The sequence below is a fragment of the Piliocolobus tephrosceles genome, chromosome 10 (assembly GCF_002776525.5).
Source record: "Piliocolobus tephrosceles isolate RC106 chromosome 10, ASM277652v3, whole genome shotgun sequence".
NCBI classification, from domain to species: domain Eukaryota; kingdom Metazoa; phylum Chordata; class Mammalia; order Primates; family Cercopithecidae; genus Piliocolobus; species Piliocolobus tephrosceles.
Genome location: NC_045443.1, coordinates 2,405,690 through 2,424,389, shown reverse-complemented (window position 1 = coordinate 2,424,389; position 18,700 = coordinate 2,405,690). Strand labels below are relative to the sequence as shown.

The following is an 18,700-nucleotide window of genomic DNA, read 5'->3' as shown; positions in this document are numbered from 1 at the left end:
GAGGGAGGGAGGGAGGGAGGGAGATAATGACTAAGAACTGGTGAGTGATATGAATCCTCAAGTTGAAGTATCTCACCAACTCCCAACAATATTTTTTTAATCTATGTAATTAACACACCATTGTAAAACCACATAACACTAATATATCTTTTCAAAAATCAGAATATTGATTATTCATTTAGACTGACAGCAGACTTCTCATCAGCAACAATAGAACCCAGAAGATAATGGAATATCTTTAAACCACTGAAGACAGACTGCTATCACAGAATCCTGTACCTGACTAAACTATCATTCTAGAATGAGAAGCCAAAAGGAATAAAAGAAAATTTCAGACAAAGACTGAGGAAGTTTACCACTCATAGACCATTGCTGAAAGAACTACAAAATTTTTGCTTCAGTACTAAGGAAAGAAACCCAGAAAGAAGAAAAGGAATGCAAGATGCAATAAAGCTGCCTCTCAAAGACTTTCTTGAAAATGGGTTTGACTTCTTAGCCACATCTACCACAAGTAAGATAAAGCATCCCCAATTCAAGACTCTCTCAGTAGTTTCATATGCAAAGCTATGGAAATGTGGGACATCCCCATATTCCTTTATGACCCAAAGTCCTTTGTCCCTGGTACTATTTTTGATGTCATGGAGCACAGCTGTTTTATATTCTTCCCGCTCCACCCCCAAGACATTCTTTCTTAGTGCAAACTTAGCTCAGAAATACTCTTTAAGGCTGGGCATGGTGGTTCAAGCCTATAATGCCAGCATTTTGGGAGGCCAAGGCAGGAGGATCACTTGAGGCCAGGAGTTTGAGACCAGCCTGGAAAAGATAGTGAGACCCTGCCTCTACAAAAAATTTAAAATGTGTCCGGACATGGTGGCAGACACTTACAGTCCCAGCTACTTGGGAGGATTGCTTGAGCCCAGGAATTTGAGGTTGCAGTGAGTCATTATTGCATGACTGCACTGCAGCCTGGGCAACAGGGATGCCTTGTCTCAAGCAAAAAAGAAAAGAAAAGAAAAGAAATACTCTTTAAGCATTTAAGCCTATGCTATAATGTGCCAATGCAGCTGATAGTACATAAAGGACCAGACACAAAGTTTTCTCCTGCCATATTTCCATCAATCCTTTTGAAATACTCAAGTAACAGTCATTATAAATAGGGTTACAAGAATAAATAGATTCACAAGGTGGGAAGGTCAGAAGCAGAATCCTAGACATGGGAAAATTAAATAGTTCGATCAAAATGTCAATGTGACAGATGACAATACATCTAAACATAAATTCCTGCCCCCAGATATGCTGTATCTTGTGACAACATGCTGTCTTTCTGGGGTTACAAACTCGGTCACACTGCTCTCTCCTCCTCTCTGCTTCTTGTCTCTGACACACATGAATGCACATTCACACATGTACACGCACACCCACTACATGCAAGTCAAATAACTTATAAAGGTTTGGCCCCCAAGTGTTAGAGGAACCTTTCCGTAACGTTCCATCTTTGGTTTAAATTTTCTGTTCATTTCCTTCCGGGCCTGAAAGATGTAAGTTGATGACCCTGATTGCCATGTTATCCTCTCCCTTTCAGACAGACCCAGGAAAAATCATTAGGAGTGCCAGCTGTGCCAGTATGAGGGCCAAGGATGCATGGGACTGCAGGCTGTGATGTCTACAGGTCTCTGAAGAAGAGCTGAGTCCATTTCTCGGGACACCAGCCCATTCCATGGCTTCCCCCAACTCAAGGACATTCTTCTTCTGGTCATTTTCTTCCTCAAAATTTTCTTTTCTCCTTCATTTTATTAAAGCCAAGTCAAACTCCAAAGAAATGCAGAGGACCAGTCGTCTGAGTGTGGCAGCAGCTAGAACTGTGGAACCCTGCCCATCTGGACTCTGAGTTCATTCCCCAACTGATACCCTCAGAGGAAAACACTGCATTCTGCCTAAGTTTCACTGGAGTGGAAAAAAGGAAAAATCCCAAAGCCTTTTGTTGCCCAGACCCAGCAAGAGATCAAGCTGGGGTCAGTGCTGCCCTCGAGGTTCATCAGAATAAGGCCAAACTCTGCAAGTAGGTTTCCAGATGAGGCCAGACAGGGTGAGACGGTGGCCACAGGGCCTGCCATGCCAACTCCCACGAGGGCTGCCGTAACACACTGTTTCCAGGCAAGACACACAGTGCTCTTTCCCCAGCCAAAAATGGAAGAACAAAGGCAAGGACTTGGGGCCGCCGGACTGTCTATGCAATTCACCATGAGGAGCTAACACTCCAAACATCATACAAATTGGCATCTATGAGACGTCAACAACTGTGCCTCCTCTGAGAACAATGCCAACATACAAGAATGGATGCAGGGGCTCCGGCTGCCGCCGAGAATTCGAGTGAGGTGCAGAAGACCAGCCTCCCCAGATCAGAGACACTAGGCCTTTGCAGCCACCGCCTCTCTGCCTGCCTCTCGCAAAGGCCTCCAGGTCACTCACCACCCCCACACCAGACCGCTCCCCACCAGAGTCCTCTGCCTATGTGACAGGGACTCGGGCAGAGTCTAGGGAGTACCTCCTGGTCATTCACACCTTCCTGCACCAAGGGTAAGCTCAGAGCCACTCAGCAGAACGTATTTCCATGGCATTTAAAGAGTGTTATTGTCCTTGGCACCAAATACTCACATCCTTTCATGAAACATTCAGGATATCGTATTTTTTCTTGATGACAGGGAAATCCAGGCATTGCAAAGCTCAAATGGGATCCAACCAGAGGCTTCCCAGTGGTTTGTAACATTTTTCTTGTGGGATTATAACAGGGGAGAGGATGAAGAAAAAAATAATAAAATGTTCTGTTCTCAGGAATTTGATAGTCTGATATAATTATAAGGATTTAAAATCGCAGGGCTTAACACTCCACAAAGGCTAACTGGTTCTCCAGAGAGCCAATATCATAGGCTGGGAAGCTGGGCTTGGTTTGGATGGAGGGGCATGGAGAGACGGGTGAGAAGAGTGTGAAGGTAAGTGTTCTCCCAGTGAGTGTACTGAGACTGGCACTTGTGGTCTCGATTGCCCCATCACTCCTCCTCTCTACCTTTGTGCCCTGACTGGGGTTAACAGTGCAAGTTCCGGCCGGACGCAGTGGCTCAAGCCTGTAATCCCAGCACTTTGGGAGGCCGAGACGGGCGGATCATGAGGTCAGAAGATCGAGACCATCCTGGCTAACACAGTGAAACCCCGTCTCTACTAAAAAAATACAAAAAACCAGCCGGGCGAGGTGGCGGGCGCCTGTAGTCCCAGCTACTCAGGAGGCTGAGGCAGGAGAATGGCGTAAACCCGGGAGGCGGAGCTTGCAGTGAGCTGAGATCCGGCCACTGCACTCCAGCCTGGGCCACAGAGCGAGACTCCGTCTCAAAAACAAAAAAAAACAGTGCAGGTTCCTTGTCCTTGATGCCTAAGACAGTCTGTGGGAAGCCTGGTGTCTCAGGTCCACCTCTACCAGTCCTCACGTCCCCTACTTCCTTCCATCCATGTTACAAATATGACCTCAGGGCTCCACACTACGAGCTCTCTCTCCGCTTTGGTGTCAGCACCCAGAAGGCCCTCTGGAGGCCAAACAATTAAACCAGTAAAGTTTGTCTTCACGTGCCTACCCTAACACACAGGCACAGGCACAGGCACACACACACACACATACACACACACACACTCGCATCCTGGTCCACAATCCTAAGCCCACATCCTTAAACTGCCACCATCTCCACCACCCAGGCTTTTGCCATCTTCCTCCTGTTATGCTCCCCAAAGAAAGCCCACCTGGCCCTTTATGCATCCACTCAGAGCTCAAGAGGCCCACTGGCTATTCTGATGACTAATCCACCTGGGATGGAGGTAGGCTGGGGGATGCAGACTCCCTGACTCCCACTAAAATGATGCATCCTGGCTCCTGCATCCCATTGGCCACCTCGATTCTCCCACACCAGCTCAAGCTTGGCACGCCTCCTTACAGAGCTAGAACCCTTTGCCCCCAGACCTACTCAGCAGCTGTCTCATTTTGCCAAACTCATTTCTGGGGAAGCTTTCTCTAGGAACACCAGTCACTCCTGGCCCCTAACTCATGCTTGCAGACGTTGGCCAGTGCCCTCTGGAACCTGCGCACCCTTGCGGATTTCTCTGGGTGTCTCACAGTGTTTCCCACTGACTGTTCCCTCTTCCAGTCTCCTCAAGCTCAGGCCCCACTCCAGGTGCCTCATCCCTCCCAGGATTCAGCACCCCTGCCTGAGGCCTCTCCTGTCCTCCTTTCCAGCTCACCCCCATACCCCTCTCCATTTCTTCATCCCCTGCTTTACTGCATGGCTGCCTCTGAAGACAGAGTGCTACCTCCTTTGCTGGGGTTGCGGCTTCCATTCCCATCCCCAATGCCACTGCCTACTGCCTGCTTCCCAATCTGCTCCACTCTCTTGCATTTCCAATCTCTCACGTGCCAAGAAATCCCTCCCTTCTCCTTTTATTCACAGCCAAAATTCCTGAAAGAGTGGTCCCCATGTGCTGCCCCGACTTCACAACCACCACACCTCAGCACTGCACAGTTGGGCTGGACAACAGTCACTCTGAACCCACTTTCCAAGCCAATCATTCAATCCAGTGGGCTTCTCAGTTCCCATCTTCCCTTCCACGACTCCATTCAGCAATGACAGCTTCCTGGAAACGCTCTCCTGCCTTGATCCTCCAGACCCTGCAGTAGTAAGGCTCTCCCCCTACCTCCCTGACTGCTCTGTCATTGTCTCCTCCATTTTACCCTCCTCCTGTCTGTCTTCAGCTCTCCATCGTTCCTTCCCTCTGCTCTCTCTCCCTAATGGCTCCATCTCCATAGCTTCAAATAGCACCTTCTTAGACAGAACTGTAATTCTGTGTGCATGCTGGGCAACTTCTACTTGCCTCCGAAGACAATCTCTACCCTTCCCATCCAGATCACAGCACAGGGCTCCCTTGTCTCTGGCTTTCTGCTGGGAAAATCACTCCTTCCCTCTCTTGCCTGGACAGTGGCAACAGCCTCAGAACTGCCCCTCTACCTGCAGCCTCGACTCCCCTACCTCATCCTCCAGCCTGCTGCCTGGAAGAGCTGCTCCGAGTACACCCTCTCTTCACTCATACACTTTAAACGGCCCTCCATTGCCTACCAAATGCCATGCAAACTCTTCAGCCCAATACGGGGTGCTCCACGCATTATCCCCTTCCTGCCATTCCAACCTTCTCTCTCACTTCTCCCCCCTGCAAAACCTTGCTCCAGCCAAACTCAACTCACTACTCCTTTGAAATTCAATGCACATCCCTGTGAATACATTACAGGCCATCCCATCCTTTCCATTGGGAATGTGTACCTCTCCTCTCCACCCCATTTCTGTCCACCCTTCAAGGTTCAGCTCAGTCACAACCTCCATATAACACTTCCTCCATTTATTCCATCTTTCCATATCACCATTCTTCCTTAAATCTGTGAGCCTTTACCTTTATATCCTTGTAACATCAAGCATAATCTGCCTTTTGTTACAGTTGTGGTTGTCTGTGTGTCTAGCATGCATCTCACCTCCTAGGAGAATAGATACTTCCCTTAAAGGAAGGGATAGTTGAGGGCTATAACCTTGAAGGTACCTTGAATCCAGAGATCCTATAAGCAAACTGCCTTGCAGACAGCAGATGCTCAATAACTTTTTGTTAATGACTAACCATGCCAATTCTGGAGAAAAAAAAAAACTATCTAGAATTGTTTTCATCACAACTGGCATGAGACATTCCATCTTCAGAGATATTTCACAGTCAATTTATCCTAGAAAAGGCTTCTTATCTCCTGGTCTTTCAGATAGCTGGGCACAGGTCAAAATTTTTGCCTTTTAAATAATTTAAAAACCAGAGGCACAAGATCCTATTCACGGCAGACCAAATATGAGCTCTGAGTCACTGAAATCCACTTGGATGTGGAGCTCGAATCCCCAGGATGTCTCAGGCAGCCACATATGGCAACAGAAGCTTCCACCTTGGAGAAATGCTGTGCAACATTCCAGCTCTGGACAGTGGCCCAGATGCACCTGTGAGCAGGGCCAGTGATGGGGTGTGAGGGCAGGGCCCACAGGAGAGGAATTTACTCCTAGTAGGTTGGATTAAATTAAGTGCATTGGCCTTCAAAGTGCAAAGTCTTCTGAGCTTCACACACCTCCGTGAGCCTGTGTGCTTTTTTGCCCATACTCCGGTCTCTGATTAATGGGTTCAGCCGAGGCATCAGTGTGTGTGTGTTTCTTCCTCAGATTAGCAGAGTTCAGCATGCTAAGACAGAAATGCAGCTGATGATATTACCACCCTTAGGTAAAATGATTACCAAGAAAATACCCACCCCAAATGGGAAGAGGCTTCCAGAGTCATCTAACTGGGGCATCAATCCACAGCCAAGAGCCTACCACGTGCTGCTGTTTCCCCTGGCTGTCTACCCCCTGCTCGCTTCCTTCTCTCCTTCCTCCTTTCCTGATTTTCTCCCCGGACTATTTACCTTTCTTCTCACGTTTTTGCCTTTCTTGCCTAGACTTTAGATGTGTGAGGAGCAGGTGAGAGCCCTGGGAAGCTGCTTTTCCCCCCTGAAGGCAGCGTTGAGGCTGAAGGCAAAGATCCCTCATTAATCAGTCGTGCCTGAGGCAGGGCAGGCAGCCCCTGGCCAGCCCAGAGCACAGAGCAGCCTCCCCCACACAGTCCAGGGAGGACTCGGCCCAGCCACACATGGGGGGAGCCACCCTCTCCCACAATCCTCCGGCTTATCAGGCCCACATCTCCAGCCACAGGCATGGGTGCTCCTGGACTAGACACACAGGCAGAGGGAGAGACAGAGACAGACTAAATAGCTTTGTCTTGCCAAACACCAATTTCCTGTTGAGTTGCAAAGCCAGGTCAGCGACGAGGTGAAAGCTGAACTGGATGCAGAGACAGTGTTTGTTTTTTTGTTTTTTTGTTTTGTTTTGTTTTGAACAGAGGCAGTATCAGTCACTCCTCATCAAAAGGCAGCTGTCAGATTGTGAAACACCAATTAAAGTCAAATTTCTGATATAGGAACTGTGAGCTCAGAGTAAATACCAAACCCTCACTACCGACACCATAGGATTTCCTAATGCTGTAGTCTCATCCACACGGGCTTCAAACTTGGGGCACTACACAAGGAAGTGGACTCTTAAAGCTAAAAAGTCATATTGCAGGGCCAGCAATTTCACTCCTAGGTAAACCCAAAATAATTAAAAATGGATTCAAATAGATACTTGAATACTGGTGTTCATTGCAGCACCATTCACAATAGCCAAAAGGTGGAAACCCAAATGTCCATCAACAGAAGAATGGATAAGCAAAATGTGGCATGTGCTTTCAATGAAATATTATTCAGTCATAAAAAGGAACGAAGTCCTGACACATGGTACAACATGGATGAACCTTGAAGACATTATGCTGAGATACTTTTGAAAAATGCTAAAACCACTTTCTTGTGTAATTGAAAGAAAATGCTTAATCCCACCTCCAAATGACAGCCAGCTCCCTAACCAATTTCACGTGCTTCCTTTTAATTTCATCATTTATCATGTAGATTGCTATGACCCATCTAGGTCTGAAATTTGTGAGATATGTTGCCAACAGTCAGACTACGCAGCAAACTCCAACTGTAGAATTACTATTGCTGTTGGCCGGGCCCAGTGGCTCACACCTGTAATCCCAGCACTCTGGGAGGCCAAGCAGGCAGATCAAGAGGTCAGGAGATCGAGACCATCCTGGCCAACATGGTGAAGTCCCGTCTCTACTAAAAATACAAAAATTAACCAGGCATGGTGGTGGGTACCTGTAGTCCCAGCTACTCAGGAGACTGAGGCAGGAGAATTGCTTGAACCAGGGGTCGGAGGTTGCAGTGAGCCCGTGCCACTGAACTCCAGCCTGGTGACGGAGCGAGACTACGCCTCAAACAAACAAAGAAAAGGAATTACTATTGCTGTCAATAATGCATGAAAATCCATAAAGACAAAAGTAAATTCATGGTTGCCAAGGGCTGGAGAGAGAGGGGGATGAAAAGTGACTACCAGTGGGTAAAGGATTTTTTGGGGGGAGTGATGAAAATATTGGGGAACTAGGTAGACCACTGAATCATACACATCAAAAGGGTAAATTTTACAGTATGTGAATTATACCTCAACAAAGCTGCTATTTCAAAATAAATAAATAAATAAATAAATAATGCATGAAGTCTGGAGAGCTCAGCTTACAGAGACGGTCCCTGGGACTCACAGGAACCCCATTTGAGAATGGAGAGACAGAGACGGTCCCTGGGACTCACAGGAATCCCGTGTGAGAATGGAGAGACAGGGACGGTCCCTGGGACTCACAGAACCCCGTGTGAGAATGGAGAGACACGGACGGTCCCTGGGACTCACAGGAACCCCGTGTGAGAATGGAGAATGTCTATTTTCCAGACGGGAGTGACTGAGAAAATATGCCAAGAATGGGTGGTGAAGCAAGGCCATCCCACAAAGGGGTCCCCCAAGAGACAAGGTATACTGACCTAGGTGGTCTGTGAAGGCCTATGAGGACATCTGAAGACGCAAGGAGGGCCCTGGCAGAAACCCTGGGGATAAGGGGAAAGCCAGAGGATGGGACCAGGAGGGGAGGCGGGGTACCGGGACCACATACAGCCATCAAGTAAGAACAAGGATTCCTGCTCTGAGCTTCCACAAGGCAAATCTAAGCCAAGGTTCCAGAAGGCGAGGACAAGGTCATTTTCCCAGGATAGATGGATAGTGGGTTCCTCTTTCTGCTCTTCCCCATGGGGAGAAGTAACAGAAAGAACAAATGTTTTGACAGACCTGAATTTAATTCCCAGCCCCAACACTGTCTGGGTGGCTGTGGCCACATTGCTTAAGATCTTTGCTCCTCAGTTTCCTTATCTAAAAAACATAATTAATACCCACGTGGTAGGATCAGTGTAAAGATAAAACATATTAAGCACATGAAGCACCAAGAATATTGCCTGACACATGCTAGGCATTCAATAAATGGTGGCTACTACTCTTGCTCCATTTTAAAGTTATAAAAAGGTAGATGTTATACCTCAATATAGCTTTTTTTCTTTAGATAAAAATTAAAACATATATGGCTCCACAGATCACAGGACCAGAGCTGGGGGTAGAGCAAGGTGCAAACAAATGCGAAAGTTTCCCAGCTTACTTTTTGATGATGGGATTATTTTTGCTTTGGGAACTAAAACTAATCCTGTCACTTAGACTGTAATGTTAAAGCCCTTTCCTATTTTGATCAGTGTCTTAGGGAGCTGCACAGAACTGTTCCCTCTATCTCCAAACCTGCAGCACTTTTGCTATGAAAAATAAGTAAGTTTATTTACCAAACCCAAAGTTTACTTTTGAAGCAAAGTTTTATTTTCCAGCCCGTCCTTCTGTACTGGGAAGTTGTGTTTAGGTTTGGGGAATTCACGTTCAAAAGTGAGGAGACATTGGTTTGTCCAGGTGGTGTCCTTCCTGCCCTCAATGGCCCTATTTTCAGATATTCAGGCCATCAGAGGACTTCCAGCCAGCATGGCTTTGGACTTGAGGCCGAAGGCAGGCAGCCATGTGTGGTGGCAGTGAGGGGACAGCAGCATGGCAGGTGGACGGCTGCCAGGCACTGGGAACCATGCGTCCCCACATCCTCACCCTCAGCTTGGAAACAGCAGCAGTTCACATGGCTCCACTGTCCTGGGAGCCTACTGGCCACAGGCTCCTAAAGTCTCTGGAGGGCAAAATACCAGGCCCATCTCAACCAACGGTTCACTTCCTCCTTGATTATTCTGGTATCAGTCAGACCACCTCAGACTCTGGTTTCTCTTTGTTTTACATTTTCACCTTTAAAATATTGAATAATGTCAGCCCTCCAACAACACCTCCGAAGTTTGAAATGCTGTGAATGTTACTTCATGGCATTGCTTTTCCAAACTCTGGTGCTCTGCTCTCTGATGGGGAGAATGAGAATAGCTGATGTTTGAACAGTGATATACACTCATTCTCCCATTTGGATCCTCACAGCTGCCCTGCGAAGTGAATTGGCTATGGATGATTATCTCTACTTTACAGATTAAAAAAAAAGAGAGAGAGAGATTTGATTCCTTCTGAACTCTCAGAGAAAGAGATCAAGTCAAAGAATGTGACCCAAGACCCAAGTCATTTCTCTAGCCTACAGCCTTATTTATTCTTTAGCTATTTACTTTGTTACTTTTGTTAATGTCTTTGAAAGGTTTTAGCCCAACCTAGATTATTTTGGAAGAAAAAAAGGAATATAAATGACTGAACATGACACAATGGTTATAAAGTAAATAGAGCTTAATTGAGTAATCAAGTCAACATTTCTGCCCACAGGCATTATGGAGAAGAACATTCATTTACTGTCTAGATTTTGGCTTCGTTCTCTAAAGGACAGGAGACAAGATTATTTTATTTTCCTTTTAGCTAGGTTCAAGCGGGCAACACCAAGTGTAGCCGAGTGTATTAAAAGAAACCCCTGTTGGCAAATTGGCAGCTTGAATATTTCATGAAATTATCACAACACTATGTTCTGAAATGGTGGCTTCCTCCAGGGAACTCAAAGGCCACATCTCTAGGCATAAGCCTGGCTCATGCCTCCGTCTTCAAGCTAGACCGAGTCAGCCTCAGAGGCCTTCCAGTTTCTTGGAGATGACTTGAAAGAGTATCAAACAAGTCAGCCAATGAACACTTCAAGGAAGATGGGAATGCCAGAGGCAGGTCCTAGTGATTCTCTTCCATGGGCTGAGAATGTCTCCTGGGAGTAGGCCGGGAGTCCTAGGAGACCAGCCCTGACATGGGAGCAGAAAGATGCCCTTGTTCGCCCAGCTCAGGTGGAGTCTGTGGCAGCCTGTTCACAGTCTCTACCCTGGGGCTAAGCTGTGTGTCCGTACCCCGGTTACTGGTAATGCCAGCTGGTCCATGTACCCCGGTTACTGGTAATGCCAGCTGGTCCATGAAGTCCCTAGCAGCTCGCCAGCACAGCCTGGCTTCCCATCCCCATCCCACTCTCACAAAGGGGCTGAAACCAGCCTAGATTGGGGCCGAGAGGAAGTGAGCAAATAAAAAAGGCTTAGAGGCAGATCTGTTTGCAGACAAAATCGTGATCTGAATTTTGCAGGAGTTTCTTGTGGACATGTATGAACTTCTACTCTGTAGTCTAAGAAAGTATTTTTAAACCTTTCCAATGATAGATTTCCCCCACCCCACCCTTCCAACTCCATTCCTAAATCTAACATCGCAGAAATTATTTTAAGGCAGTACAAAGGTGGAGGCAGGGGGAGGAAGAATAGAGAGGTTGAGAGATCTACCAAGCAAAATGTAGCCAGAAACACTAACAATGTTCTCTCAGGGAGCCAGCACCAAGTGTGGTAAAGGCAGGAGGATAAAGAGACTGAAGAGCTTGTATTTAGTTACATCCCTGCCTCGGTGACCCTTGAGGGGCCTCTGTTTTCTCGACTGGAAATAGGGATTGTCTCTAAGGTTCCTTTACCCATAAAATGTCCTGATCCTAGAAAGCAAATTCCCAAAGAGACATGACATTTATTCTATGTTTGACAAACCCTTGAAAGAACCAGAGCCTAGCTCCCTGCCCCCTATATACACAGGGTATATAGCACAAGAAGCCCATTTTAAAGTGAGGGTGTTTTGGAGAGAACTGTTTTGTGGGGTTTTGGGGAGGGGAAGGGCTGAGAGGTTCAGGTTTCTTGCCAGTTAACCCTCACTTTGCTCACCCTCTGCTTCAGCCAGATGAACCCTTCCTCTAGTTCCCTCAGCTTCCGGGGAAGGAAGGGTCTATTTTCAACCTCTGTCTGACTCCTGAGCTCCAGGCCCAAACTTCTCTCCTACAGTCCCTACAATCCCTACTTAAATTCAGTTCAGTGCCACAAAGAGTAACTGACTGCCCCGATGACCTTGCTCCCCAAATCCTCCCAGACACCCTGGTGGGTTGGGGCTCCTCTGGCTTCCCCTCATCTTCCACAGCTCAGCTCTTGGGAGCCCCAGCCATCTCGCAGCTCTGCTTTTCTGTGGGGTCACCCCGGGCTCCCCATCTCCCAGCTGGGGTCCTGTCCACACGGCACACGGAAGCGAGGTTCTCCAGGGACCCGCATGGGTCCTGCCTGAATTCGGCAGGGGAAAGGGGGCAGTAGAGAATGCGCCCACTTCCCTTCCTGCCATGATAAACAGATGCCTCCAGGGGTTCCTCAACTATAGAAGCCAAGAGGGTCTGCCCACCTGGTCCAGGCCCGTGTCTACATGGGCTCAGGAAAGCCTGGTCTTGAACAAATAAGCACCGCATCTGGGAACTAAAACACAGAGAAGAGCTCTTTTGGAAGGCCCGGGTTTAGCTTCAAATGTTGGCATTCATCATTTCAGCCTTCCATTCTGCTTTTCCCGCAGTGGGCTCAGTTTAAGTCTACACACCCCGCTTTGAAATGGCACTGAAAAACATTCCATTCCATTTTCCCCGAGGGATCCTGTCACTTTTCCTTGTTTTACGCGGTATCTAACCTTGAGGTGCATGTAAACAGGTGTTTACTAAATTATTTTAATAATGACAGCCATGGCTCAGAGTGTTATTTCATTATCAGAATGTTTAGCACTTACGTTACTAAATATTTAGCACCTGATATGTTGCAAAACAATTCCCAAGCCTTTTTTTAACCAATCTTCTGTCCTCCTCCACAGTGCCCAACATTAACCTAGGCAACTGTGAGGATGGAATCTAGAAACAGACTAAATCAGTGTGATTATTTTGTTCATTAGGCTTGTTGTTAAGTCTCCAGGTGTTTCCCAAACAGTCTATCAGCTTTCTGTAGTCCATATTGGAGAATTAAATTGTCTGCTGAATTTGAATGCTGAGCACTGATTTCAGGGTCCCGGCAAGGAAGAGGTGAGATGACGCCGGCTGACCTGTACCTCCTACAGAACAAGTAGCTGCTGTGTCAGGCGGGAGGAATTACTGTAAAAGGAAGAAAGTGCTGCCAGCCACTCACCCCTTCTTAATACGGTGCCAAGGGCTTCTCGGACCTCATGGAACTTGCCACGCAACTAAGAAAACCAAGTGAAGAAAGGAATAGAAAAGAAAATGCCAGGCGCTGGAAAACATCACTGGAAATTAGAATGAATCTCAGTTACTTCCTAACCTGGATCTCCTGAGCTTTTCTGCCATTACCCAGCAGGAGACCCAGGCAGACTCATAAACGGAAATCAACTGTGAAGTGCACCCAGTTGTTTTTGTGTTCTTTTCCCTATTAAAGTTAGGAAAATGTCTTCCTGCCTTCGGCTGACATGCTTCGTGACTGCCCAGGTTTGGGTTCCCAGATCCCATGGCTTCAGGTCACCCCATGCTCCACTGGGCTTGGGTACCACCAGGCCCTCTCGTTACTAAACCATCAGCGAAAAATCAGGGAGAAAATTAACATACGGCCGTACCCAGTTCGGCGATTTACCCGAAAGGCTCCCTCCAGGCTCGGCGGGATGCTGTCGGTGCTGGGAGGAAACAGACGGCTGTGGGAAGAGCCTGCAATGGACTGGGCGGTCTCCAAAGGAGTTTTCATCACAACAGGGTGGAGAGGTCACTGTGGGACCTGGGTCCCTCAGTGATGCCGCGAGGGCCTCCAGAGTGGGCGCTGGCATGGAGACACACTGGTCTTCTGGGATGCCTGTGCCAGGGCAGGGGTGGGCCTGATGAAAGCAGCACAGCTCCAACAGGTCACAAGCTCCAAACTCCCCCTACACCTTTCATCACCAGCCGGACCCTGAAGCCCCTTTCCTGACTCCTAAGCCCTGTGGCGCCACCTACTGGAAGAGGCAGAAGCCACATCTACTGCAGGTCTGGCCAGGTGGCATTCATTCATTCACGCAGACATTGATTTGTTCAGCCTTGCATCAAAGCCCTGGACTGAGCAGCGGCCAGTACTAGGAAGCAGGGATCCAAAGATTAGCTGGGTCTCGAAATCTCCATTCGGTATGCTCCTTGGACCCCTTTGGTAGGTCTTACAGAAGAACCCAATTCAAGCAGTTTTAGTTGAAGAAAAAATTGAAGAGTCCTAGGTCATTGCCAAGACCTAGAAATGGTCCCAGGGTGCTAATGGCTCATCATTTTATTTGCAAAGCACTTTGCCTGCAGCATCTACCTGTAAGAACAAGTCTCCCTTTACTATGAAGAAGAAATATTTAAACAGTCTTAGGAGACTGCATTATCAATACTCCTCTCTCAACACCCCAGGTCCCTGAAGGGCATTAGCCTCTTGTGTGATCTATTTTAAACAGCTTTTCTTTATTCCATGTGTATATACACACACACACACTTAAATACTGTTAGTGTGTATTCTATGGAAATAATGAAAACTTGACTCTTTTTAATATATTCTGTCATATTCTGAAACACTAAAAAGTACCTGACCAATAGTAGGAATAATATGCTGAACTCCAAAAGCCCCTTCCTCCAGTTTTCTCCACGCAGGATCAAGAAAAAGCAAAGCTAATGCCACAGCTTTCTTTAACCTGCTCAAGCTGATGTGTGAGCAGCATTGTTCTCTGACCATTTGTAAAGAAAGTTAACTGTGATCATTATTATTACCTTATTACAGCGATTCTTATTCTACTGAATTGCTAAGTAGTTAAAAGAAAAGCATAGTGTGTCTTGCACTCTGAGAACACATGTTTCTCCCCTCTGCCTTGTCTCTGGCAGATAAGGGACATTCTGGTGTTTTATTTGTTCAATGGTTGACTATTAAGACACTCATTTGCTAGCTGGAGCCTGCAATGGAAAATCAGCCCAGAAAAGTGGGAGGCTGGCACAGGCCCAGAGCAGACAGGGCACCAGAGGTGAGGCAAGGCTTGAGTGTGCCACCCCAGCCTGAAACCCAGGGTCAGAAGCTCGTCCTTCCATGAACTTCCAGATTGTTCCCGGGCACTGACCTCCAGTCTCCTATTCAACCCTCAAAACACACATACACACACACACACTCACACATGCACACACTCCACAGAAAAGGTGAGGGAGCAAGGACTGGTGCATTCCATGTCTTGGAGCATGTTGGGAAGAGACGGATGCACAGCCCCGGCCACTGGCAACTTTTTTGGTTCTCGACTCTTTGGTTCGTCACCATTACTGATCTTCTGAGGCAGTCCTAGACTCCTCTTCTGTCTCCTGAAACTCTAACCCTTATTATGGCTCACCCTTTAGTGATTAGCCACAGCAACCTCTTCCTCGTCAATATTCATCCTCTTCTAGGTCTGCCTTTCCCGCCTCCCCCACCCTCCTCCCCTCTCCTACCTCAAAAACCTGGGCAATGCCAACCAACTAAAGAAGAGAAGATGGAGAGCAGAGCGGGGACAGGGATCTTGGTGCTCTTCCACCTGGGAACCGCATCTAGAAATGGAGGCAAAACTGCTCCCATGAATTATATAATCACTGCAGCTTCAAGGGAGAGAACTGGAATTCAGGTTGCCATAGTGTTTGTTGGCATGTTGCTGGAAAGGTAGAGCTCTCAGCCACTGGTTCCCTCCCTCCCTTCCCCTCTACCTTCCTCAGGAACCTCTCTGGGGTTGGCACTCCTACTTTTAATGTCTGCTCCCAGCATACGGCGGGGAGATGCTGAGATGCAAACGGGCAAAAGAAAACAACCAGAGTAAGGAAATGAGATCAGAAGGGGTTTATCCTGCACTAAGAGGAGTCCTTGTAAACTAGTTACGATTATCATCCTGTGAATAATCATTATTATTACCACAGTACATTGCCGTTGACAGTGATACTTAGGGCAATACTACAGAGCTCTCCTCTTCAATGCTGCTTAGACTGAGGAGGTGGGTAAAGCACGCAGTCTCAGAACCTGGAGGGGAGTCATCCTGCATCCCCACTCTTCACAAATACCACTCTCTTTTGTGTCTGCCTCCCTGCCTCCTAAACCATTCACTACCCCATCAGCTACAGAAGGGACAGGGGATCAGGTGAGGGATGGGGTCACCAGTAGAGAAATCCAAACATGGATGCTGCCCTTGTGACCCCGAAGTCCTGGCTCACCCTAGAACCCATGACCCTTGACAAGATTCTTTCTTCCAAAGGAGGCCAAGATCCCCAAGCTGCCACCCATGCTGGAAAGCAGAGAAGACTGGCCCCAAAATCAGTTTCAAGAGAGATGGAGACCAGGCAGGCCGGCTGGCAGCTTCTGGCTCTAAAGAGTGAAGGCCCTGTCTCCAAAAGGTGGAGCTGGGAGCAAACAGAGGGGAAAAGCTGGACAGAAAGACCTGGAGACAACTCCTTCCACCAGGCTGGTCTTCAGAGGATCACTTGGAAGAACCCAGGGAAGGAACAGAGACCAGCAGTGACAGACAGGCTTTCAGGGCAAGAGAAGAGGAAGAGTAGAAACAGGGAGGCTCCGGGAACTGGGAGAGAAAAGGGAGAGACTACACCCAAAGAGACAGACAGAGCAGTGGCAAGAAGAGAGAGATGTCACGCCTGGAGGTTGCCAGAAAGCCCCGCGGGACCACCCTGTCTGCACTCCCCCGCCTCAACACCTTAAATGCCGAGCAACGTCGAAGAAAATAACTTGTTAATATGGGGGGAGAGTGGTGAGGGAGAAAGTTTCCAGGAAGTAGGGAGTTACCTGACTGCCTTTCACCATCACAGGGGGAGCTGTGACACTTGCGGCCAAGGATGGAGATGCTCGGAAAACACTGGGCAATAGTATGGAGCCGCGTGAGCCAGGCACACCCTTTCATGATCTCCTTCAAACACGAAACAGCAAAGCCACACACCGCCCGGCTCCTCGCCGCTTCCATCCTCAGGTGCTAGCCCACATATGGGTGCGAATGAGAACACACGCGGCGTGGGCGCGCTCGGGGTCAACGGCAGTGGAGCGGTGGGTGGGTGTAAGTGAGCGGCGGAGGAGGGAGGGACCGACGGAGGGGGAGCGAGAGGGGCGCGCTGGGGCTCACATCTGCACCGCCGCCCCCACCCGCCACCTGGAGCGCGCCGCCCGGGGCAGGGGCGCCTGGACGAGAGTGGACGCCGGGCAGCGCCAGGGCGCCCCAGGGGCGGCCGTGGGCGCCGGGCTCTGCCGGAGCGGGGTGCGCGCGCGCGCGCGCTCCCAGCCGCGCCCCGAGCCGAGCGAGGGACCCCGGGCCTCTGGGCTCCGCGGCGCCGGCGCCCTCTGCCCCCCGCGCGGCTAGCCAGGCAGCCGGGCTCTCCAGGCGAACGCGAGAAAGCGAGGCGGCGGCAGCCACTTGGGGAACTTTTCCCCCCTCGCCTGGAATTTCATAGGAAACACATGCTCTGGAGAAGCTGGGGCCCGGGGGGGGGGGGGCGGGAATTTTCCGCTCCGTCTCGCGCGGCGGTTCGGGCCCCGGTCCCGCCGGGCTCCCGGGCGCTCCGACGAGGCAGAGGCGCCCCTGGCGGACGCGGCCCCGGGCTACTCTGCAGGGACCGACCCCGGGGCCTCGGGGAGCGCGGGGAGAGCAGGAACCCGGTGGAGAAGGCAGGGAGCCCCGGCGAGGCGGCGGGGTCCAGCCTTACCTTGGTGGTTTTCCTCTGGAATGTACATCCTCGTATTCTCATTGACCATGGACCAAAAATGGTTTTAAAAGGAGGAGCAGCCACGAAGAGGAAGAAATGTGAAAACACCCCCCAGCGGGTCTGGATTAATCCCTCCTCCGAGGCCGGCGGCTTTCGTGCAAGATTCGAGGAAGCCGTGGTCTGCAGTGTTTCTTCTTCCCTGCCGACGATTACCTGATTCCCATTATGGCATCAAACCCCAAAAACTGCTCCTTTCCACTACTGCCTCCTCGAGTGAAATTGTAATGCATCCTCAGTACATCCGGGCCCCTTCCAAGAATTGAGCACCGCACCTCCAGCGGCTACACCATTTGAAAAAATAAATCGGGAGAGGCAGGGCGAGAAGAGGCGGAAAGGAGGGGCGGGGGGCGCGCGGGGCCCGCCTGGGCCGGCAGGGGCCGTGGCGCCTCTGCCCACTCCCGGCGAGTCCTCCTGAGGCCCCTGCGCGGCTCTCTGCTGTCAAAGGGAGCCGGCAACTCCTGGGCGCGGAGGCAGGAAGAGCCGCCGCCACCGCTCCGGGCCCGCCGCGCCGCGCCGCGCCGAGCGCCGCTCTGGCAGGAGCTGTTTCTGCAGAGGCAGCGAGAGGGAGACACCGGGCGCGCGAGAGCGCCGCGCTCACTCCCCCCGGCCCAGCCCCGCCGCGCCCGCGCCCGCCCCTGCCCGCGCCGCCCGCCCGCCCGCCCGCCAGCCCGGCGCGCCGGAGGCAGACGCGCTGAACGCTTCCAGATGTGGCGGCGGCGGCGCGCAGGGAGCCGGGCGCACGGCGCGGGGCGCACGGCGGCGGACTGGAGCCCGAAGTTGGGCCCCCTCTCGGCGCCCGCGGCAACGCCGCCCCAGCGAGCCCTCGGCCCGCATGACGTCAAGGGGAGCGGGCCCCGGCCGCCGGCGGGCGAGGGGCGGCGTGAGGAGCCCCCGGGGAGGCCGAGGCGCGCGGGGGACCCGGGCGCCCGCCGCGGTGGCCGCGGCGCGGACACACCCCCTCGCGCCCCGCCGGCGGCGTCGCGCCCACCGCGCCGGCCTGCAGCCCCCCGCCCGCGTTCTCTCCTCAGCTGCGGCGGCGCGTCCCTGCTGGGCCGGCCACGCC

General features: G+C 50.3%; 1 protein-coding gene across 1 annotated transcript in view; it reads right to left on the bottom strand.

The window, feature by feature from the left end:
* The window catches only part of CACNA1C (calcium voltage-gated channel subunit alpha1 C), a 640,117-nt gene extending 622,491 nt beyond the window's left edge, over window positions 1-17,626 (bottom strand). The window contains exon 1 of the mRNA XM_026447798.1: window positions 17,578-17,626. Within this exon, the coding sequence (XP_026303583.1) occupies window positions 17,578-17,626 (49 nt within the window). The remainder of the gene's footprint in view (window positions 1-17,577) is intronic.
* Between the last annotated feature and the right edge of the window lie 1,074 nt (window positions 17,627-18,700).